The sequence below is a fragment of the Balaenoptera physalus genome, assembly GCF_965194825.1.
Source record: "Balaenoptera physalus genome assembly, chromosome: 18".
Taxonomy (NCBI): domain Eukaryota; kingdom Metazoa; phylum Chordata; class Mammalia; order Artiodactyla; family Balaenopteridae; genus Balaenoptera; species Balaenoptera physalus.
Window position 1 is genome coordinate 74,714,393 of NC_138899.1, and position 25,158 is coordinate 74,739,550.

At 44.7% G+C, this 25,158-nt stretch overlaps 1 protein-coding gene and 1 long non-coding RNA gene across 3 annotated transcripts in view; one reads left to right on the top strand and one right to left on the bottom strand.

Moving 5' to 3' along the window:
- The window catches only part of LOC309647882, a 655,782-nt gene that overhangs the window by 225,249 nt on the left and 405,375 nt on the right, over positions 1–25,158 (bottom strand). The window lies entirely within an intron of this gene.
- The window catches only part of KATNAL1 (katanin catalytic subunit A1 like 1), a 209,466-nt gene that overhangs the window by 112,283 nt on the left and 72,025 nt on the right, over positions 1–25,158 (top strand). The window contains exon 10 of one of the 2 annotated variants that reach the window (XM_082435675.1): positions 18,979–24,794. The exons of the other annotated variant lie outside the window; for it this stretch is intronic. Within the exon in view, the coding sequence (XP_082291801.1) occupies positions 18,979–19,016 (38 nt within the window). The 3' untranslated portion in view covers positions 19,017–24,794. Of the gene's footprint in view, positions 1–18,978; positions 24,795–25,158 lie in introns of those variants that run through there. 2 annotated transcript variants of the gene reach the window in all.

Genomic DNA, 25,158 nt, shown 5'->3' on the forward strand with positions numbered 1-25,158 from the left:
CCGAGCAGGCTGTTCAGTTGGCTTTCTGTTTTTAATTTTCAGTTTTGGAAGTTTTAGAATTAGAAGGCCGGAAAGCTGTAGGGCTGGATGGACATTTAGAGATCTCATGCTCTTATTTTTCCAGTGGAGGAACTGAGGCCTAGGGAGGTGACTTGCCCAAGGTCACACAGCAAGACCTCACAACAGTACTCTCTTCATAACATCAACTCGTGAAAATCTCAGGGAAGAAGTGCTTTGCTAATCGGATAAGAAAATGCTTTTACCATTGCTGAAATCATACCCCTTCTGGAGGCAGGAATAACACAGAACCTGAGTGGTCGGTCTTGGGATGAAAACTGGCGCAATTTTCTATCAATTTTTTTCCCAGCCCCATTCACATTAGAGGCAACTTATTTAAATTTACCACGTAGCATCAACAGAGCACCCGGAGTTGTTTAGTACAATAGTAAGTCACAGTTCCTGCCAAGGCAGATTGCATCTCTATTTTATAAATAGTCTGCACCCTGTGCTGATTTGATTTAAAATAAAACCTGTATGGAGTACGTTTAGCCTTTGGGGGGAACAGTAGGTGGAGGGCTGTCAATACTGGAGACGTTAAACTGTGTGAGAGCTGTTCGCCGGGGATTCCGTGGGCTTCTAATGTTCTCGAGGGGTTCAGCTGATAAAAAATAGCAAGACCCAGCAGTGCCTGTGGGAAATGTGGATAACCTTTATTTAGCCACTGGTTTTCCTAGCACCCCACTTCTGCTCTTCAGAGATTTCAAGTTCTGAGGTCAGGGACCAACGGAAAAGTGATACAGTAGATGGAAGTTACTGGAAGAGCCTCGTGTAGAGGACTGTGTTTGGGACACAACAGAAAGAGGCAGAATAGGAGCTGCCTCTGCTTTGGGGAGGGGCTGGTTATCGGGGAGACCAGTGCCTATTGCATGAGAGGCTCACAGATAAGATTCAGAAGGAACGCGAATGGGGTGACGGCCCGTGTGCCCCAGTAAGCCTTCAGTGTACAGTGCGGTCCCTCTCTCTGAGGGGCAGCTCCCAGGCAAGCACCGACCGATGCACAAAGCTTGGTTGACAGTCACACTTCACATTCTAAAATCTCTTAGATCTGTGACCAGCATAATTTAAATATTTGTTTGCATTTGTGAGTGTGTTAGATGAAATAGGTCACAGAAGTACGGAATTTCTTGTAGAGCTGCCAGCGTCGTCGAGGTTAAGTGGCTCATATGGGCTGTGCTGTAGGCTGGAGAGAGCGCCCCTCCCTGGACACACAGTTTCCACCCTTAGCCTGTGGCAGTGAAAGGGAAAAGAGGAGGAAGGAGTTAACTGAAAATTGCTTTGGCTTCTGCAGACTAGAGGCAAGATCAGTCTGACTAAATTTTGAAAAGGCCTCTTTCTGTTTCATCACTTCCTCTCGCCTCCTAAAACAGCTTCTCTCCGCAAATCAAGTGCTCAGTTCCCTCACTTAGGTTTTCTCAAGCCTCATGTTTTAATATCCCACATGGCCTGCTCGATGCTGCATCAAAACGAGCTCCGCCTCGACCGTCTCCGTCAGAGTACCTTTCCCCTGAGTGGTGGCAGGCGTTAGGAAAGCAACCTGGTTAAATTTTCTTACACACATTGGCATTGTAGCCCTTGGGGTTTTCTACTACTTCAGCTTGCTTTCCCCAATCTTTCTTCTCTCTTTGGCTGTGATTTCTAATTACCCTTAGGTGCAGAATTTATCTGCATAAAGGTTCTAGATAATCAACTTGGGTAATTGTCAGGACCATTTAGGGAACTTTTAAAAATACACATGCCTAAACCCCCTTCCTTGAGGTCTTGATTAGTAGGCTTCGGAGTGATCTAGGTGCCTGAATTTTAATGGGTTCCTAGATAATTTGAACTGACTCACCAAGTTCTTGAACAGGAAGGCCCGCTTTCCTCTTGTTGCTGTAATAGAGGGAAGCACTGCCTTTCACCTTTTAGCATGTTAACAATACTCCTAGAGTCAGCTCTAGTTGATTTTTGATTTTTAGAACTCTTCAGTTTCTTTTCTCTTAGAAGAGCTGAACAAATATTCTTAGACTCTATTCTCCCTGCCCAAATTCCCAGCTTGTAAATTTAGTCAGGGGCAGGGATTGGAAACTCCACAGTCTTTGGAATTGCTTGGCTTAAATAAGGGCAAAACCCACCCCTAACCCTGAACTTATTAGATGGCCCTAATTTCCTCCCCCTACCCGTATCTTTTCCTTTTTTTTAAGGATCTTTCTTTACCCAGTTCTAACCCCCAGGATTTTCTACTGTGTAAGAAAGTTATTTCAATTGCTGTAAATGTCTTATAATTCTATTTAATTACCATACAGCACAATCATGGCTGTGCATTTCATTAAAATATATTAGATTTACTTTGTTGTTTTATTTAATGCTAACAATGAACTCCATTTATGTGTGGCTCCGATACTGCTTGTCTACTCAAAAATTAATAAAACAAAGTGGGACAATTGTTTGGTAAGTTTTCATATGTGTTTGACAGTCTGGCACCGTTTCAGCAAAACCCAAGTGTAAACAACAGGCCTGAGTTTACTGTCATGGCTAGAGCCAGATAATTCGGTATTCTCATCTTACATTTTGAATTTTAAAGCAACTGTAATCTCCTCAACCGTCTACCAAGATAAAAGTGTGTGTGTGTGTGCGTGTGTGTGTGTCTGTGGGGATGGAAGGAGGAACTTTGCCAAGGCATTTGGTAACATCTCCAATGATGTCCTTATGGACACTGTAGAGAGATGTAACCTCAGTGATAGTTACGTGGGTACTTGGCTGGTCAAACTACACCAAAGGGTATTATTTAGTGGATTTCTGCTGGCCTGGAAAGAAGGCTTTAATACCTTGCTCTAGGCCTGTCCTTGACCCTGTTCTCCAAGTGTTTTAATAGAAGGTGAAGATATCAAATTTCTAGATGACCCAAAGCTGGGAAGAACAGATTATATTTAAGGTTATTGAAACAATGTTTAAAAAGAGCTCAGGTGGAAGGAAGAGCTAGAATGAGCAAATTGAAATGTAAAGAAATGCAGTGAGTTAGGAACAGATGTAAAATCCTATACTTATCAATTGCCTGATACACAAGTGAGGGAGACCTGGTAGGATAGTCACTACAGGACAAAGGCCTGCCTGAGAATGTGCCACCTGAGGGGTTCCTGTTTCTCAAGAGTTGGCCATGAAGGTCCCAGAGGACCTCCAGGCAGGTCAGTGGATCTGAGATCTCTTGAGGGCTCTAGCCATCTAAAGCTAGCAAGAAGAACCTTGGAAGACCCCATGCCCACCCAGTACCACCATTCCCAGCACTTTATACCCCTCTGGAGTCTAGCACTTATCTCAGTGCATTACAGTTAGGTTATCTGTGAGTCTGTCTTGGCTTCTTAATCATAAACTCCAGGGTAAGGACCATGTTTTACCACTTCTGAGTTCCCATGGCCAAGTGTCTGATGCAGACACAAACTGGGTAGTCTAAGAAGCCCCCACAGGCAGGGATTTTTGTCTGATTCGTTAGTTTTCTTCACCATTGCATCCACGGGACTTAGAACAATGCTTGGCATAAAGTAGGTCTCAATATGTATTTGCTGAAAGAATGAGTGACACATACAGATGCTCAGTAAATCTTAGCCATTTGTTCTCAATGTGGTTGTGGTTTGTTCCGTTAATAGGTCATTACTTGGCTATTCTAAAGCTTTCAGGAACTTCACATCCTTTTTCTTTTACTTCTCAGTTCTTAGTTCATAGGACTAAAAAGCTTGAGATCCTTTGAAAAGACATACTCCAGATGTAAAGAATTCAGCGCCCTTTGGCAGGGAGTTAAGTGCACAGGCTGAGATCAGATGGGTCTGGGTTCAAGTTCCAACTTGGACAGCTATTTATGAGATTTATGACTTGGAAAAATATCCTATTTTCTTGAAGCCTTGGTTTTCTCCTCTGTAAAAATATAGATAAAACACTCACTCCAGAGGGTAGATAGAGTATGTATAACACAAAGCACCATCTTAATAAATGCCACTATTATTATTGCTAGTTCAACAAAGCCTTTGCTCAAATAAGCCATGAGTAGAGAGGGAGAAAACTCTTTAGAAAGAATCAAGGAAAAGCAAATTAGAAATTGCTAAAGGCTTGCCTTCAAGGTTTACTTCTTTTGTATGTCAGAGCCCCTGTTTCTGTTAGACAAGTAAGCGCCTCCAATGGGGGAAGTAGAGGCCCTGCATAGCTGAGGGAGCTCTGGTCTCCATGGTAACGGCACATTAGATTCCGATGCAGACACACCTGGTATTCTCAGGTTGTTCCACCATATGGCACCTCATATATTTCACCGAGAAAAAAAAAACTACCTTGACCTCCCCCTACTGTGCAGGCACACACACGCACACGCACACACACACACACCCTCTCTGTGTAATCCACGACCACTGAAGCCATAGAAGCTTCTGTCATAGAGATTGGAAACACAGTTTCGAAAGCCATTCAGTCAAACAAAGGGCCAGAACAGTTACTCTTGCTTCAAAGAGGTGCCCAGAAGCGAGGTACCTGACAAGTACACTTGCAATTTGCCTTCCTTTTCTATGGGACTGACTCAGAATATCAGGTGGCACCCCTCTCGCCCCCCGCTTGCTAATAAAGCAGCCCCATTCATAAACTTGCCAAAAGCAGAATCACATCCTTTACCATGACTCATCTCATGACACCATTTGTAAAAGTGGCCTCTCAAACTCTCCCTACGTATAAATGCCCGTTAAATGCTCTGCTTTGAACTAGTTTAAAAGGAAAAAGAAAGATTTCCTGGTTGGATTAAAAAAAAATACAGCCTGTAGTTGCCACGTGACACAACCAAAGAGTTCTGGATGCTTAGAGATTTCCGGCTCTGCTTCAGAAACAGATGTTTAAAAACGTCTTGTTAAAAGAGATGTCAGAAATCGAGGACAAAAGTCACTATTTCTTGCAGCATATCAAAGTCCTCCTTTTCAGTGGGCATCTTATTGACTCAGTTTCTTCACGTCAAGTTCCCAGTAAAGCCCGTATCGATTAACCGCACGTGCTGCTCCATCGTGCTTGGATGCAACCATGGTGCCTTGTGTATGTTATGCTTCATAAAATGCCTTTGAAGATCAAGGCTGAAAAAGCCACAGTTAAGAAATGTTAGAATTTAGGTTCTAGAAACGTTGACTCACTTATGGTGTTCATGGTGGTGTTTTAAGTGCCTTGGGTCGCCTACTGAGTAATTAATAACAACCAAATGTATCCGACCAACATGGGAAAGTGAGCTGTGCTCTATAAAGTTTGTAGTTTATGTTTTGAAACTGGCTCAGTGTGCAGGGTTCCTGGATCCTGACTTAGTGTTAATTTGTGGGAAAGGCATTATGTTCAAAGCAATAAAAACTTCCTATCGTGTCATGGTAACCTTTTGGCAAGCTCACTGGCTCTTTCTCTCAGCTACTTCTCCACCCCACTTGGTCAGGAGGGAACTCTGAGATTGCCTGTAACCCCAAGGGGAGCTATAGGTCTCTCGGAACATATCTGATCTCTCCTAAATATGCCAGATACGGTCAGACTTCGGTTCCAGCCAACATGAAGTAGCTGCATTCCTCCCAGCCCCTCCCTCTCACAACTAAAAGACTGTGGACATAACACAACAGAAAAGCATAAGAAGGCTCTGAAAGGCAGAAAGAAGAAAGCAGACTTCCCAGGGTCCCCAGGGCTTGAGGAACATCACCGTGGTGGGTCCCCGGGGTTCCTTTATTGCCTCCAGTATATTCCAGACAGGGTTCTACATAAACCTCCAACCTGGACTTGCCCACAGGCCCACCCAGACCGAAAATATCTTCAAGAAAAGCCTGTTCCCCATAGCCCAAAGACTGAGAAAGGGGTGACCTAAGAACAGAAACCCTTTTTGGCAATACTCGCCTTGCTGTAGCCAAACACCAGTGGAAAAGCTACATCTCCACCCCCGAGTTTCAGCAGGGCCAAGCAGGGAGCTGGTCTTCTGCCACAGCCCCGCTGCCCTGTGGAAGCAGGCAGCAGCACCCTGATTACCCTGCTCAGTGCAGCTCAGCAGAGGGCTACTCTTCCGTCTCTGGCTTGGTAGAAGCAGTGATGCTCTAATCCCCTGGCTGGGTGATGTCTAGGGACCAAGTTGGTACTTGATCTTCTGCGCCCTGCTCAGTACAGCTCAGCAGAGGGCTACTCTTCCGTCTCTGACTTGGTAGAAGCAGTGATGCTCTAATCCTCTGGCTGGGTGATGTCTAGGGACCAAGTTGGTACTTGATCTTCTGCACCCTGCTCAGTGGAAGTAGGCAGAGCTCCAATTTCCCTGCCAGGGTCGTGGCGGTGGAGTCCAGTAGCTAGTTGAGCCTCACACTGCTGTCTCTGGTATCGGAGACAGAATGAGGTGGGAAGCAGAATGGGGCTAGACGGCAGGCTGATTCACCTCCTCCACTTCCCTGTGTCAGCGGGGCCCAGCAAGGAGCTGAGCTTCTGCCCCACCCCTGCAGTAGCAAAACAGCATGAGTCAGCCCTTCACCTCCCCACTGCCAGGTGTCGGTGGGACCCTGGAGGGAAGCTGAGCTCACATTGATCCTGGGAGACAAGGGGCAGTGGGAGTAGGTGCCCTACTTTTGCAGGGAGGGTTACCAGTGGGGTTGAGCCAAGAATCTATTGATTCAAGATGCTGAGCGAAATCCAAATGGGATGAACCCAAATGGTGCGAAACCCATGGCAAGACGTGTAATAAATTTTAAAAGCTAAAGACCAAAAAAAGAAAATTCTTGACAGCAGCCAGAGAGAAACAAGGCTTTACTTATATGGAGACAATAATCAGATGACAGCAGATTTCTCATCTGAAAACATGGTGGCCAGAAGGAAGTGGCACAACATTTTTCAAGTATTGAAAGCAAAGAACTGTCGACCACAAATTCTGTATCTATTGAAAATGTCTTTCAAGAATGAAGGGGAAATAAAGACATTCTCAGACAAAGAAAAACGAGGAGATTTTGTTGCTAGTAAACCTATCCTTTTAGAAAGTTCTATAGACATAAAGGACATAACAGAAGAATCCTTGGAGCTTTAACAAGAACCTCAGAATGGGTAAGAATAGGGGTAAGTAGACAATCCTACTTCTCATGAGTTTCTTAAAACATATTTGATGGTTGAAGCAATTATAACATCATTTGACTAGTATTCAATATATGTGGAGGAGGAAATACTTAAGAAAACGAACTTTTAAAAATGGGGAAGGTAAGAGGACTAATAAGGTTTCTATACTTCACTCAAAGTGGCACCAGTACCACTGATACCAGTAGACTGTGATAAATTGTATATGCATATTGTAATGTCTACAGCAACTACTGAGAAAACTATGCCAAACAAAATACTCAAAGACGTTATAAATATATCAAGATGGAACCCTAAAAAATGCTCAGGTAACCAGAGGAAGGTAAGAAAAGAGAAATGGTGGAATTAGAAGAAACAAACAGAAAACAAATAATAAAGCGGCAGATTTAAGCCCTGAAACATCAACAATTACCTTAAATGTGAATGGTCTAAGTACACCAATGAAAAGACAGACATTGAATGGATAAAAAAATCCAACATATGTTGTTTACAAGAAACTCACTTCAAATACAACAACATGGGTAGGTTGAATTTAAAAGAATAGAAAAAGATATACCATGCAAATAATAATAATAATAAAAAGCAGGAGTAGCTATATTGACATTTGGTAAAGTAGACTTCACAGCAAAGAAAATTACTAGAGGCAAAGAGGGCCATTACATATGACAGAGGGCTCAGGTCACCAGGAAGACATAAAGCAGTAAGATAAACCACTGCTCTGGCTTCCATGGCACAAGTCTCTCTTCCTCACAGGACCGTTAAGAGACTTGGAGGGCAGGAATCACACCTACTGGTCTTGTTCTCTCGCCCCACCTGCCCCAGGAGGTGCTTAAGAAACGGTTTTCATAAAATTTAGTGAAAGTCCATTGCAGTGCAGTGTGGCTCATAAGGATACCCCCTTTTCCAGGAAGGGCCTGGGAGGAACTGGGGAGACTGCAGCCGCTCGTGGTGCCATGATGCACGGTACCCACTGAGATGCCCTCTGTAGCAGAGCACGTGTTCACTGGCTCACTTTAGACTTGAGGTGGGGTGGGGACCCCGCTTTCCCAAAGTGCTCTCCTTTGGGGCTTGACTAGAGTCGTCCCTTGGGTAGCTGGTCCCTAAACGTGCGGAATCTGCCCTTCAGCAGCGCCGCGGTCCTCTTTGTGGGCCCTCCCAAGAGATCTAGGGCTTCTTATGCAAATAGCGCCCCAGCTCTCCTGACAGACATGTGCGGATCAGGCCTCACAGTGACCTCACAGGCGAAACCATATCCATAAATAACCGCAACCTTAAAACACACTGGGGTCAACCAGCATACCATTCGATTAAGTAATGCGCCGAAATGCAGTGAGAGGTCCCATCTCAGGACTGGAACATAAATCTGAGAGAGACTGGCCAGGAATAAATAGAAACCCGTCTTGGTTGTATCATTATGGTACTTGGTGTTTGGAAAGGAAATTATTTCCTTGGGAAATCTCCACAGTGACATTATGAGATCACTGGTACATTGCTAATGATTTCCATGCTCCTGTTTTATAGCTTAATATATGCTTAGTGCCCAGAATTTATAGGACGTGACATGGTGGCAGGTTTGCCCTGTCATCAGCACCCTCAGTGAACGAGGCCACGGCAGGTGAGTCGGTGGCCGCAGAAGGGAGATTTTCCCCGGGGCCTTTTAGGGAGAGGCCCGAAATCGTGGCCTCCCCACCCAGTGGGATTCAGAGGCCGGTCCAAGTGTTTCCTGACCACATGCTCCCAAGGAGTCCATCCTGGTTCATCTCTCTAGGGTGCAGTTTTCACCGCTGGTGGTCAGACTTCAAACACCTGTGGTCATCTTACCATATGACACCCCTGACCCAGACCTCCTCCTTGTGCCCAGCCCGACCCCGTGGCCTTCAGGTGGCTGATCTTTGGACACACCAGGAGGCTCCAGCTGGGCCATCACTGCCTCTGCACATGGGTTCCCACCTCCTGGTTCCTTGTCCGTGTTGGTTTCGGCCCCTGGTGGCTTCCGCTCTTACCCTCCACTTGAGGATGCATCTTGGCTTTTGCTTGTCTTCTGGGTCTCTCGAGTTCTGACCCTTGACTGTCCCTCCGACGCGTCCACACTGGCCCTCTGGCTGCTCTTATTCATCCCAGGCGATCGCATCTTTGACCAGAGCCCCACGGACGCCCCAGCTTCTCATTGCTTTCCCTCATCCATCCTCGCCCTGGAAGAGTCACCCCCAAATCCAATTTAGCCTTTCCGTCACCCCACCGTGATGGGGTGACCATCCTCTGTGTCCTGCACACCTCCCCCTGGCTTTCATGCTGAAGGTGGGACGGTGTGGTGGTTAAAAGCGGGCGCTCTGGAGGCCGGCCGCTGCCTGGTTCTGTTCACCCCAGCTGTCTCTCCCTCTAGCTGGGAGACCTGGGGCAAGTCGCTGGCACTTTTCAGTCCCAGGTTCCTTATCTGTTAAACAGAGGTCATAATGGTAGCTACCCGAGAAGGTTGTTGGGAAGATTAAATAAATAATTCACATGAAGACTTTAGAACAGGGCCCAGCACATAATAAGTGCTATGCATTTACTATTTTTCTAGGTTAATCTTTAAAAGCTAAGCCAGCTGTAAAACACTGTTTCTGTAACTCTGGGAGCCCCGCTCTTGCATCGTGCCTAGGGTGCCTGGCCGCCCAGCCTGGATGGGCAGGCTAAAATCAAAACCAGGTTTAGGGGAGGGGGAGGGAATTCCAGATGCTTTTCTGTCTGTAACTTTCAGAAAGAGTTCTCTCCCCTAAAAAAGTTGAGCTGAGTATTAACTCCTGAAGCAGAGAGTTCTTGAAAAACAACCATGGAAGAAATGCCTACAGAAAGTTGGTACCATTTTCTCTAATTCTTATCCTCCTTTGTCAACTGACTCAGGATCTTAGCTCCGAAGCTCTTCTGATGGGGGGCCAGGGGGGCGTGTTCTCTGCTGCCTCTGGCTGTTGTCGCCCCGCGGGGCTCCCATCCCTCAGCGAGGCAGGTTGAGCTCCCGTCAACCCCAGGTGGCCTCTACAGCCCGCCAAGGAGGTTTGCATTCCTTGCAATGAAGGAATGCAATATATTTGTCATTCCTAATTGATTTGGCAATATATATTTTTTAATTTGGCCACACCGCACAGCTTGTGGGATCTTAGTTCCCCATTGAACCCGCGCCCTCAGCAGTGAAAGCGCAGAGGCCTAATCACTGGACGGCCAGGGAATCCCTACTTGGCAATATATTCTTGTGCTCCAAGTTAGTTTCCTTTCTCTAGCAGAGGCAGGAAGGAAGAAGTGCTTCAAAGATGCATGTTGACATTGAGGGCAGACAAATTCCCAGGGGAGGCCTGAAGCCGCAGTGGTGCCAGCCCTCTCTGCTTGCACCAAAGCCCGGCCCTGCCTGCCTTTGATGGTCTACGCCCAGCAGGACCACACAGCCCGCCATGGCTGTGCCAGATGCTCCCGCCTGCCTGCCCTGCTGCTGGGATAGCTGTCTCAGGCCTTGGCCTGGGACTGTTTCCTGTGATGGTGGGAGAACCTGTCGCTTTGTCCCTAACTGTCCTGGCCTCCCAGCAGGGATCTCTGCAGACTCAGTCCCACAGATAACACTATCGAGTGGGAGGGGCTTGGCTAGAAGGGCCTGAAAGAAGGAGGGTCCGTGCTTCCTGGGGCCTGGGGCTGGGGGCTGGGGGATCAGAGAGGCTTCCTCAGCAAGGTGATGCCTGACCTGAGTTTTATTTTTTTTAAGTTATTTTTAAAAATTAACTTTTATTGGCGTATAGTTGATTTACGATGTTGTGTTAGTTTCTGCTGTACAGCAAAACGAATCAGTTATACATATACATGTATCCACTCTTTTTTAGATTCTTTTCCCATATAGGTCATTACAGAGTATGGAGTAGAGTTCCCTGTGCTCTACAGTAGGTCCTTATCTATCTATCTTATCTATCTGTTTTATACATACTAGTGTATATATGTCAATCCCAACCTCCCAATTTATCCCTCCCTCCCTTCCTTCCCTGGGACCCATAAGTTTGTCTTCTACATCTGTGAGTCTATTTCTGCTTTGTAAGTAGGTTCATTTGACCTACTGCGTGAAGTAAGCGAGACAGAGAAAGACAAATATCATATGACATCACCTATATATGGAATCTAAAAAAATGGTACAAATGAACCTACTGACCTGAGTTTTAAAAGACCAGTGAGTAGGTGTTTACCAGTAGACGGTGGGCTGGGCGGGAGTGGGATGAGAATTCCAGGTTGAGGAAACACCTCCCCCAGAGACGAAGCAGCCCAGGGGATGTGCATGGGGGAGGGTGCAGTGAGAGACGAGACAGTAAAGGGTGCCCAGGACCCCTGTGCTCACTCTGGATGGAGCCCCTACCCTCAAGGAAGCTCAGCTTGATACCGAAAATCATTCATTCTGGCTGTTCAGAAAGCCCCGGTTCTCCTGCCTGTTAAAGAGCGTGAAGTCTCCCTCCGCAGAACAGGGTAATCTTTGGGGGTCTGGGAGATTTGAAAACCAAACCTTTAATCTCGGACACATTCCCTGCTTGACACTGGCCAGCACTGCTAGGCAGGCAGCCTCTGCGGTGGAAACCAGGGGACCCTTTGGGGTGGGGGGGATGGCCTCAGGCTAGAGGACGGCAGGTGCTCAGAGGAGGCCTAACAAGACCTGTAATTAAATGATGCTGAGCTGCCTCTAGGATCAGCCCGACTACACTAGTTTTACTTTCCCTCAAGGCAGGAATTCCAAGGAATCATCCTGGACAGGTCCTCTAGTAATGTATAATTATCCATTATGATTAATTAGCTAGCTAGACATTCATATTTAATTAATAAGTCAAGCATTTATTAAATGGTCTCTATGTGACAGGCACTGCCCATCCCACAGGGGATGAAGAGGGGAGTGAAACCTGGTCCCTGCCCTCCAGGCGTTCACAGTTGGAGAGGTGAATCCATAGACAACCCCCCAGTGCTGTGTGATGTGTGCCTGTAATCCTAGCTGCGGCCTCGTGGAAAGGAAGGTGCTAAGGCTCCTGGTGAGGGGCTGGGGTCTAGAAGGATGAGTAGGAGTTTAATTGGTGGATAGAGTGGGAAAGAACCTTCTAGGCGAGTGCAACAGCATTTTCTAAGGCATGAAGCTATGAAAAACCATGGTATGCGTGAGGACTTCTGGCAGAGGCTCATTTATTCACAGCATGGCAATCTTTCCCCACCTCGTGAGCCCCTGGCAGACACGCCGATGGACCACAGCCGTCTCTCCCACTCATCCTCCCCAGAGGTTCCAGGCAGCGATCACAGATCTGCAGAATCAGTGCTTGGAAGGAACCTCTTTGCTTTGCCATCTGGGATGCAAACTTCCGTGTTGTTAGATCGTAAGGTGCTTAGAGGAGAATGGCAGGAGGTAGTTTGGGGCCAGGATGTAAAGAGCTTCACGTGTCATTCTGAGTTCCTTCTGCTGATGACAGAAAGCCACTAAACGTGTTTAAGCTGGAGAATCACCCAGTCAGACCCGTGGTTTAGAAATAAACTCTCTATGCAGTGCAGTGCACTGTTCTCCACGTCTGCGCTGCAACTCGCTGGTGTGTGGTGAGGGACTGATTAAGGTCTGCAGAGGACACCCTTAACATCTGAGGAAGGCTGCGGCTAACGGTATCCCCGTAACCTCTCTCACTCTCACTGGGGGGTAGACAAGGGAGCTGGAGTTCCATCTGCTGTGCTGAGAATTCCACTGGATCTCGGAATGACCTCCGGCCCCACTTTGAGTATACCAGACACTTTCTTCCTATTCGGTAACTTCTTTTCCTGGTTTGCATTACTTTTATGCTCCCTTACCTCTTTGAGCTTATTTATTGTGTTAACTTACCCCTTGGTCCATTTATCCCAACACTTCTGCTTCAGGGATGCATGCTGTTGGCTTGATGTCTTTCTTCTAGTGGTTGTTCTCCGCAGAGGTGTGGTTTGGCCTAGGAGCTCTGTTTCCCTGACCATGTCCGCTTCCCTCTCTGCTAACGTGTGTTACCAAGAAGCCACGATGGAGGCCCTCGTGTGTCTCCTGCGGTGAGTTTAAGGGGAGGGGAGGGAAGCTCCCGAGTAAAGCCCCGGGAACCACAGAAACACTGCAGTCACCCCACCACCGATGGCACTGCCCAGAGCTGTACCTGTAAACCCTCAGGGCCCCCAGGTTGCCAGGCTCCAGTCCTGGGGTCATCGGCACCTCAGCTCAGCTGGGTTGAGGGGAGCCGGTATTACCAAGAACTGGGCTGTTGCTGCCTATTTCTGTGGGAACAGGTGGGCTTCAGTAATCCCCAGACAGTGTGGTGGGGAATGGTGAGAGCTGGGCTTAAACTCTTACAGAACATTCTCGTGCTCCTTTTTCAGTCTGTTGATGTGATGGGTTATATTAATTGATTTTTGAATGTTGAACCAGCTTTGCATAGTTGGAATAAATCCCACTTGGTCATGGTGTATAATTCTTTTTACACTTTTTTGGATTCAATTTGCTAATATTTTGTTGAGGATTTTTGCTTCTATATTCATGAAAGATACTGATCTTTAATTTTTTCTTTGTAATGTCTTTGTATGATTTTGGTATCAGGATAATAGTAGCCCCATAGAATGAGCTAGAGGTATTCCCTTTGTTTCTATCCTCTGAAATAGATAGTAGGAAATTGGTATAATTTCTTTCCTAAATGTTTGGTTGAATTCACCAGTGAACCCATCTGGGCATGGTGATTTCTGGGTTGGAAGGTTTTAATTCTTGATTCAATTTCTTTAATAGATACAGGCCTATTCATATCTTCCATTTTTTTTGACAGATTGTGTCTTTGAAGGTATTGGTCTATTTCACCTAGGTTACCAAATACATAAGTATACATAATCAAATATGTTGTTGCTAATATTATTGAGAATAAGAAAAATAAAAGTTTTTGTTTTTTTACCTTCACTTATTCTTTTATTTATTTATTTATTTTTGGCTGCATTGGGTCTTCGTTGCTGCGTGCGGGCTTTCTCTAGTTGCGGCGAGCGGGGGCTACTCTTCATTGTGGTGCGCGGGCTTCTCATTGCGGTGGCTTCTCTTGTTGCAGAGCACAGGCTCTAGGCATGCGGGCTTCAGTAGTTGTGGCACGCGGGCTCAGTAGTAGTGGCTCACGGGCTCTAGAGCACAGGCTCAGTAGTTGTGCTGCACGGGCTTAGTTGCTCCGCGGCATGTGGGATCTTCTCGGACCAGGGCTTGAACCCGTGTCCCTTGCATTGGCAGGTGGATTCTTAACCACTGTGCCACCAGGGGAGTCCCCACTTATTCTTTCTTTGATATTCTTTCTTTCTTTACATAGATCTGAGTTTCTGACGTATATTTTTTCATTCTCTTGAAAGAACTTCTTTTGACATATATTGCAGGTCTACTGGCAACAGATTTCCTGAATGTCTGAAAACGTCTTTATTTCTCCTTCACTTTTTTTTTTTAATAGGTATTTTTTATAGTGAGTAATGTGAAGACTTCAGATGAAATAGATTGAGAAACTGATTGGAAATTGAATGCAAACTAAGACCACTTGACTGTTACTGAAATGAATAGCCCAGTTTGCTTTTTTTTTTTTTTAAAGAAATTCACGTTCTTTTATTTATTTATTTATTTATTTATGACTGTGTTGAGTCTTCGTTTCTGTGCGAGGGCTTTCTCTAGTTGCGGCAAGTGGGGACCACTCTTCATCGCAGTGCGCGGGCCTCTCACCATCGCGGCCTCTCTTGTTGCGGAGCACAGGCTCCAGACACGCAGGCTCAGTAATTGTGGCTCACGGGCCCAGTTGCTCCGCGGCATGTGGGATCTTCCCAGACCAGGGCTCGAACCCGTGTCCCCTGCATTGGCAGGCAGATTCTCAACCACTGCGCCACCAGGGAAGCCCTCTCCTTCACTTTTGAAGGATAATTTTGTAGGGTACAGAATTCCAGGTGGGTGTGTTTTTTTCTCAGCAGTCACCAGTGAGCAGTAATATTTTGAAAGGAATCTTTTTTCTTCTTCTTCTGTGCAGTAGGTCTCAACTGTGGGTTTAAAATATTCAGTAAACCACATTGTCAACAGATGTGCTGTCATCCGGGTCTTCAACGTGGACTAAACAGCCTTCTAGGACTTTCATAGCTGGAGAGGAAAAGTCAATGCCTGGCTTCAAGGCTTCAAAGCTTCAAAGGACAGGCTGACACTCTGGTTAAGGACTAATGTAGCTGGTGACTTTAAATTGAAGCCAATGCTCATTTTCCTTTAAGAACTTTTCCTTTTTATGCACAACTTGGCTAACTGGCTCAAGAAGCCTAGCTTGCAGCCTATCTAGTTTTTCAATATGCCTTCCTCACTAAGCTTAATCATTTCTAGCTCTTGATTTAAAGTGAGAGATGTTCAGTGCTTTCTTTCACTTGAACACTTAAAGGCCATTGTAGGGTTATTAATTGGCCTAATTTCAATATTGTTGTGTCTCAAGGAATAGGGAGGGAGAGAGACAGGGTAATGGCCCTGGTGAGCAGTCAGAACACACATTTATTGGGAATTCCCTGGCGGTCCAGTGGTTAGGACTCCGTGATTTCACTGCCAACGGTGTGGGTTCAATCCCTGGTTGGGGAACTAAGATCCCGCAAGCCATGTGGCGCAGCCAAAAAAAGGGGGAAAAAAAAAAAAAAAGAACACACATTTATTAAGTTCTCCATCTTCTGTGGGTGTGGTATGAGGCATCCCAAAACAATTACAATAGGAACATCAAAGATCACTGATCACATAGCACTCTGACCAATATAATAATAATGAAAAAGTTTGAAATATTGTGAGGATTACCAAAACGTGACACAGACACATAAAAGTGAGCAAATGCTGTTGGAAAAATAGTGCAGATAGACTTGTTCTAGGCAGGGTTGCTTCAACTGGTAAAAAAATGCAGTATCTGTGACTCAAAATAAAGCAAAGTGCAATAAAACAAGGTCTGCCTATAAGCCCATCAAAGGCATTCTTCATTTCTGTTACAGCACTTTTGATCTCTAGCCTTTCTTTTTGGTTCCTTCTTAGGATTTCAGTCTCGCTGCTTTCCTTGCCCATCTGTCCTTGTATGCTGTCTTCTTTCTCCATTAGAGCCCTTAGCATATTAATCAGAGTTGTTTTAAATTCCTGGTCTGATAATTCCAACGTGCTTTCCAGGTCTGGTTCTGATGCTCGCTCTGTCTCTGTGATTTTTGCCTTTTGGTAGACCTTGTAATTTTTCTTAATAGCCAGACATGATGTGCTGGAGCTGGATAAAAGGAACTGCCGTAAATAGGCCTTCAGTGATGTGGCAGCGAGGTGTGAAGGGCGGGAAAGTGTTCTAATTCTATGATTAGGTGACAGTGCTTTCGTGAGTCTGTGCCTCTGGCCTGTGAGCTTCACAAGTGTTTCTCAGGTTTTTTTTTTTTAATTATTAGCACCTTTAATTTTTATTTATTTATTTATTTATTTATTTATTTATTTGGCTGTGTTGGGTCTTCGTTCCTGTGCGAGGGCTTTCTCTAGCTGCGGCAAGCGGGGGCCACTCTTCATCGCGGTGCGCGGGCCTCTCACCGTCGCGGCCTCTCTTGTTGCGGAGCACAGGCTCCACACGCGCAGGCTCAGTAGTTGTGGCTCACGGGCCCAGTTGCTCCACGGCATGTGGGATCTTCCCAGACCAGGGCTTGAACCCGTGTCCCCTGCATTGGCAGGCAGATTCTCAACCACTGCGCCACCAGGGAAGCCCCTCTCAGGTTTTTTTTCTCCTCTTTTAGGTGGAACAAGATGGCTGGGGTGGGCTGGAGGTGGCTGTGTCCCGTTCCTGGTCAGTCTGGCTCTGAGCACACCCCAGCAGGTCTTGTTACCTAGTTTCCCCTGATGGCAGGCCTTGTTAAGAAGAAGAGAGGGTTCCGGTGTATTTCCTTTTATTTTATTTTATTTTATTTTTACTGGAGCATAGTTAACTTACAATGTTGTGTTAGTTTCAGGTGTACAGCACAGTGAATCAGTTATACATATACATATATTCACCCTTTCTTAGATTCTTTTCCCATATAGGCCATTACAGAATATTGAGTAGAGTTCCCTGTGCTATACAGTAGGTCTTTATTAGTTTTCTATTTTATGTATAGTAGTGTGTATGTGTCAGTCCCAAGACAAATATGTCTGGTGTATTTCAACACAGTTCCTTTTCCCCTCCCACAACTGGGAACAGGAAGGGCCTTTGCTCTGATATTTACTGTGGGAACCTGGCCGAGCTGCTGGAGGTAAACCTCATGGGATTGTGGGCCCCCTATGACTGGGTCCCCCCGGAGATTTTAGCTCTCAGACTTGTCTGCTCGGAGCCTCTAGGGGTTTGTCCGTCACAGCCGAGGTTTTCCTCCCGGCACTGGTTCCCACTGAGTCTGCTCTGGGCAGCTGCCCCTCCCTGTACTTGCCTTGCTGTCTCTCCAAATCTTGGGGGCCAAGGTTTGTCCCGTGTCCCCTCCCTCTCTTACTGGACCCTAGGGTTGGTTTTCAGTCTGTTCAACTTTTACTTGTTAGGACAGAGGGGCAACTTGCAAGCTTCTTACCTGCAGAACCAGAAACAGAAGTCCCATCCTTTCCTGTAAACATGTAATTTCAACACATTTTAAAAGATTTAAAAATAGCTGTTGGACTTCCCTGGAGGCGCAGTGGTTAAGAATCCACCTGCCAATTCAGGGGACACGGGTTCGATCCCTGGTCCGGGAAGATCCCACATGCTGCGGAGCAACTAAGCCCGTGCGCCACAACTACTGAGCCTGTACTCTAGATCCCGCGAGCCACTACTACTGAGCCCGCGTGCCTAGAGCCCGTGCTCTGCAACAAGAGAAGCCACCTCAATGAGAAGCCCACGCACCGCAACGAAGAGTAGCCCCCGCTCGCCGCAACTAGAGAAAGCCCGCGCGCAGCAACGAAGACCCAATGCAGCCAAAAATAAATTAATTAAATAATTAATTTTAAAAATAGCTGTTAAAGCAGGTTTTATCTCACACACACAGGGTCACAATCATAAAGATCTGGTAAGGATACTGTGGGCAACATTTTAAAGAAATACTACTTTAGCCCTGCAACATTTCTTTTAAGAAGACAATTGACATTCATTTTCCTCAAATCCCTGATCCTCATCCCCTGATTAAAAGTAAGAATAAAAGTCACAGCAATTAGTACTGGGTACTGGGCACCGGCTGTGTTCCACTCACTGTGCTGGGTGTTTCAGCTGTTGTTCCTAATCCTCACCAACAACCCTGCCTAAAAGGAATTATTTAGTCAATGTCATGGATGAAGAAACTGAGGCTCAGAAAGGTTGGGTACTTGGTCTAAGGTCACACAGTGAGTAATTGAATAACCCGGTAATAATAAGGTTTTAAATCACTATGGTCGAACCTCATCTGTCAGAGTCCTGCCAGACCACATGGTTAGTGAGAGTCCTGTTGGCTTTGCAGGCAAGTGACTTTTGCAAACGCCGACAGGCTTGTCGGCTGTGCGCGTGTGGAGGGGAGGGGGCGTCTGTTCACGCGCACACGTGTGTCTGGGCACAAGATAACTTTGGACCACGTGGTTGTTGTCTCACGGCTCACAGTTCTGTTCCAAAATATGCTCTCCTGACCTGTCTCGTCAGAGCCTCTAAGGCGGCTTCCTCTCCCCTCACCCCGTAAGCCCCTCAGTACTGCACATCTCCAATGGAAGGATGCCTGGTTTTAGGTGGCATTAATGAGTTACCAGCAGATCGATAACCACCTGAATCTCTTATTAGGCTAAAAGTTGTTTGGTTTTCATGTTTCAGTAACCCTGTGTTTAACCATCCTAAAATCAAATTGTCTTTTTTCAACCCAAATAAGCTATTTCCTTCTTAAATCCAAGAGCTTTCAAGCTTTGAAGATAAAAGGACAGGCTGTTTTGCAACTCGAAACTTTCCATGACAAGCTGACGAGACAGGAAGTGAATGTGCAGTCCTTCGTGTGTTGGATTGAGCTCATGCTAGAGAGAAGTGTGCGATTCAAAAGCAGCACCCCTTACTCCCCCGAATTGTGAGGGACACCCAGCTGCTCTGTAGTTCTCAGAGTTAGAAGTGAGCACACGATGGAGCTGCTCTGGACACCAGCTCTGCCTCCTGGGAAAGCCGGATGGAGAAGGCTCTGCAGAAGCCGGACAGCACCCGGCACCTTGAAGGGAAAGGGCAGCATCGGCTGGAAACTGGGCAACCCAACTCACATGTGTCAACGACAAGGCTAAACAGTTAAAGGCCTCGTGTAGAAGAACTTGCTTAAAATACAAATTTAATATATTAATGTTTTATCTTCTCAATGAAAACCGAGAAGTAATCATCCACACATTTGTCATGCTCAACAGAGCCTTAAGACAGGTTAACACAGAACATTAAGCATCACCTATTAAAGAATTCCATTTCACAACAGTGAGTAAAAGGAAAAAACATTAGCCAACAAAGGATGCTATTCTTCCCGCAAGATGATTTCCATGCTCCATCTACCTTAATGGTTACAAGAGGAGAAAAAAGGCAAAGTTAAAAGCTCTTAAAATTTAGGATGTAATAGAATTGTTTCTTCTTGTGAAATACTGTTTTAAGTCTGTGTATTCCAAAGTCGGGTCAGAATGTCACCTTAAGGTTATGACACGCAGTGGATTCTAATACTACACTCCTTCTTAGTTGTGAGGCAGGGATATTGAGAAAGTCTTTTAACCCTGAGCGTATTCTAGTTTTTAAAAGTTATTGAACACGAGCAAAAATTAACCAGTTCAGAGCTGAGCCATTTTAAAAAATGGCCACTCGGACCCCACCTACCGGTTTGGTGTTAAACAGGTCCATTAAAAACCGCCTGTAGCCTGTGGGTGACAGAACTGAGGGTGACACCAATGTCATGCTGCCTCCAGATGGAAACCTATTGAAATGACGCTTGAAAACACGTGGACTCCGATAATTTCGCTCCAGTGACTTTCCAAGCGGCCCCAGGACTTTCAGTCAATAAGTACTTATGAATATCCGGTGAGGCTCGGGGACTGTGTCAAACTACCTGGTGCGTGTGAAAAGGATAGAGACCAATTCTGCTCTGGTAGTGCTTGTAAGTGTAGCACCCAATACATGATGAACCTGATTATTGATATAATTATTATCCCTTGCTGGAAAAGCATTTATTCAGCTAATGACTACTTCAAACAGCTCGCGGGTGTTTTAAAGGCACATCAGGTGTTCCCCCCGCAGATCTGCCTGAAGGTGAAGAGTAGGGATGCTCACATCAGATTCTCAGGGGCCACGCCCCGCCTCCCCTGCCACTTCCTGGCTGTATGACCACAGCAAGTTACCTGACTGCACTGGGACTGGTTTTGAACCATCTGTGAGATAAGAACAATGCCTTCGCAGGTGGGTGTGAAGGTCTCCTGAGCTGGCACATGCAGAGCATTTGCACTTCCCCTCCCACCCGTGTCTCATTATCTCCTCCTTTCTTTTTTTTTTAATATTTATTTATTTATTTTGGCTGCGCCAGGTCTTAGTGGCGGCATGTGGACTTCTTAGTTGCAGCATGCAGACTTCTTAGTTGCGGCATGTGGACTTCTTAGTTGCGACATGCGGACTTCTTAGTTGCGGCATTCATGCGGGATCGAGTTCCCTGACCAGGGATCGAACCCAGGCCCCCTGCACTGGGAGCATGGAGTCTTACCCACTGGACCACCAGGGAAGTCCCTCTCCTCCTTTCTTGATAGGGCCACCCTGCTTGGTGACTGGACTGCTGGGCTTCCTTCCTCAACCTCTCTAACCGCCCTACAAACCCCTGCCCGGTTAATCTTCAAAAACACCACTCGGCATGACATCACTTTCTCCTTGGCTCAAAAGTGTTCAGTGACTCCCTATTGTCAACAGGAAAAAACACTGAACTCATTGACATGATATTTAAAACCCTCCCAAGTGGACCTTATGTGCCTCATTTTTCTCCAAGACACTGTGTTTGTTCTCACTTCCAGGCCTTTCCCAGTTTCTCCTGCCGGGGGCAGTTCTCACCCCCTTTTCATGATGTCCTTCAGCACTTCCTCTGTTACCTTGAGCACAGCCCTGCACCCCAGAGCCGTGACTGCTGGTCTCACTTTCCTGACTATATTTGTAGTAGCATAAATGACAAAGGAATTAAAATGATACAATAGAAAATATCTTTTTGATGGACTGACCCTTTTATCATTAAAAAATGGCCTTCTTTATATCTAGTAACAAATTTTGTTTTAAAGTCTCTTCTGTCTGATATTAATATAGCCACTCCAGCTTTCCTTTGGTTACTGTTTTTGTGTGGTATATCTTTTTTCTATCCTTTTACTTTCAACCTATTCGTGTCTTTGAATCTAAAGTGAACCTCTTGTAGACAGCATATAGTTGGATCTTTTTTTAATCTACCAATCTCTTTCTTTTAATGGGAGTGATTAATCCATTTACACTTAACATAATTACTGATAAGGCAGCATTTATGTCTGTCATCTTGCTATTTGTTTTCTCTATATATCTCATGGCTTTTTCATTCCTCTATTCCTCCATTACTGTCTCCTTTTATGTTAGATATTTTCTAGTGTATTATTTCAATTCCTTTGCCATTTATTTTACTATGTATATTTAAATTAATTTCTTAGTGGTTGCTCTCGGGGTTACAATTAACTCTTGACTTACAAAAATCTAGTTTGGATTAATACCAATCAACTTAAATAGTAAACAAAAACTTTGCTTCTAAATAGTTTCATTCACTTCCCCCTTCTATGTGCTGTTATTGCCATACAAATTATACCTTTATACAATTGTGTGCTCAACAACATGGATTTTAACTATTGTTGTAGGCAAACGTCTTTTTTTTTTTTTAACTTTTTGTTGTCATGAACTTTTACTTCCTTTTTGTCATTTTTTAAAATTTATTTATTTTTGGCTGCATTGGGTCTTCGTTGCTGCCCACGGGCTTTCTCTAGTTGCGGTGAGCGGGGGCTACTCTTCGTTGCAGTGCGCAAGCTTCTCATTGCAGTGGCTTCTCTTGTTGCGGAGCAAGGGCTCTAGGCATACGGGCTTCAGTAGTTGTGGCACATGGGCTCAGTAGTTGTGGCGCACGGGCTTAGTTGCTCCACGGCATGTGGGATCTTCCTGGACCAGGGCTCAAACCCGTGTCTCCTGCATTGGCAGGTGGATTCTTAACCACTGCGCCACCAGAGAAGTCCCGGCAAATGTCTTTTAAAGCAGAGAGGAGAAAAAAAAGAGTTACAAACAAAAAATACATTTATACTCTTTTTTGTATTTACCTAAGCAGTTACCTTTAGTGATGCTCTTTATTTCTTCATGTGGATTTCAGTTGATATCCAGTGTCCTTTTATTTGTCTGAAGGACTCATTTTAGTATTTCTTGTAAGGCCAACCTGCTAGCAACAAATTCTCTCAAGGTTTTTTTTTTCTTTTTTTTTTTAATTTGAGAATGTCTTAAGTTTGCTTTTCATGTTTTGAGGGATAGTCTTTCTTGCTGGGTGTAGAGTTCTTGGGTGGTGCTCTTTTTCTTTCAGCATTTTGAACGTGTCATCCTACTGCCTTCTGCCCTCCATCGTTTTTTTTTTTTTTTAATTGAGGTATAGTTGATGTACAATATTATATGTTTCAGGTGTACAACATAGTGATTCACAATTTTTAAAGGTTATATTCCATTTATAGTTATAATAAAACATTGGCTATATTCACCATGTTGTACAATATATCCTTACAGCTTATTTATTTTGCACATAGTAGTTTTTAATCTCTTAATTCCATACCCCTATCTTGCCCCTCCCTTCTTCCCTCTCCCCACTGGTAACCACTAGTTTGTTCTCTATATCTGTGAGTCTGTTTCCTTTTTGCTAGATTCACTAGTTTCTTTTATTTTTTAGATTCCAAATGTAAGTGATATTGTATAGTATTTGTCTTTATCTGATTTATTTCACTTAGCATAATACTCTCCGAGTCCATCCATGTTGTTGCAAATGGCAAAATTTCATTCTTTTTTATGGCTGAGTAGTATTCCATTGCATACATATAACACATCTTCTTTATCCATTCCTCTGTTGATGGACACTTAGGTTGTTTCCATATCTTGGCTCTTGTCAGTAATGTTGCTATGAACATTGAGGTGGCAAGTATCTTTTCAGATTAGTGTTTCCTTTTTGGATATACACACAAGAGTGGAATTGCTGGGTCATATGATAGTTCTATTTTTAGTTTTTTTTCAGAAAACTCCATACTGTTTTCCACAGTGGCTGGACCAATTTACATTCCCACCAACAGTGTACACGGGTTGCCTTTTTACTACATCCTTGCCAACATTTGTTATTTGTGGGTTTTTAAAAAAAATAAATTTATTTTTATTTTATTTTTGGCTGCGTTGGGTCTTTGTTGCTGGGCGCGGGCTTTCTCTAGTTGCGGTGAGAGGGAGCTACTCTTTGTTGTGGTGCGCAGGCTTCTCATTGCAGTGGCTTCTGTTGTTGCAGAGCACAGGCTGTAGGTGCACAGGCTTCAGTAGTTGTGGCTCACGGGCTCAGTAGTTGTGGCTCATGGGCTCTAGAGTGCAGGCTCAGTAGTTGTGGTGCATGGGCTTAGTAGCTCTGTGGCATGTGGGATCTTCCCGGACCAGGGATGGAACCTGTGTCCCCTGCATTGGCAGGCGGATTCTTAACCACTGCACCACCAGGGAAGCCTCTATGTTCTTTCTGATGATAGTCATTCTGACAGGTGTGAGGTAAAATCTTATTGTGGTTTTAATTTGCATTTCTCTGATGATTAACAATGTTGAACATGTTTTCATGTGTGTTGGCCATTGGTATGTCTTCTTTTGAAAAACGTCTATTCAGGTCTTCTGCCCATTTTTTATTTCAGTTGTTTTTTTTGTTTTGTTTTGTTTTGTTGACATTAAGTTGTATGAGCTATTCTTTTTTTGTTGTTTTTTTTGGGATATTAACCCCTTATCAGTCATATCATTTGCAAATATTTTCTCCCATTCAGTAGGTTGTCTTTTCATTTTGTCGATAGTTTCTTTTGCTGTGCAAAAACTTTTAAGTTTAATTAGGTCCCATTCCTCTATGGTTTTTTATGAGAAATCAGCTGTTAATCTTCTTGGGGATGCCTAGTATGTGATGAGTCACTTTTCTCTTGATGCTTTAAAGATTCTCTCTTTCTCTTTAATTTTAGACATTTTGATTGTGATGTACAGGTGTGGATCTCTCTGAGTTTATCCTAGCCAAACCTTCTTGAACTGACCTTCTTGAATGTGCGGGTTAATGTTTTTCATCAAATTTAGAAAGTTTTTTGCCATCATTTCTTCAAATGTTCTTTCTGCCCTTTTTCCTCCTCCCATTCTGAGATGCCCATTAAGCACATAATGGAACTTTCGATGGTGCCCCAAAGGTCTTTGAGCTTTGTTCATTTTTCTTCTTCCTTTTTTCCTTCGGTTCTTCACAGTGGGTAATCTTAATTGACCCATCTTCAAGCTTCTTCCTGCTCAAATCTGATGTTGAGCCCCTCTAGTGAATTTTTCATTTTAATTATTGCACTTTTCAACTGCAGATTTGGTATTTGGTTCTTTTTTCCTAATTTCCTCTCTTTACTGATATTCTCTATTTGGTAAGACATTATTATCATACTTTCTTTTAGTTCTTCTTTTTTAATATTTTAAATTTGTATTTATTTTTGGCTGCGTTGGGTCTTTGTTGCAGTGTGCCGGCTTTCTCTAATTTGGTGAGCGGGGGCTACTCTTCATTGTGGTGCACGGGCTTCTCATTGCGGCAGCTTCTCTTGTTGCAGAGCATGGGCTCTAGGCACGTGGGCTCAATAGTTGTGGTGCATGGGCTTAGTTGCTCCACGGCAGGTGGGATCTTCCCAGACCAGGGCTTGAACCCGTATCCCGTGCATTGGCAGGTGGATTCTTAACCACTGTGCCACCACAGAAGCCTATTTAGTTTTTTAGATAGAGTTTCCTTTATATCTTTGAACATATTTAAAATAATTGATTTCAAGTCTTTATCTAG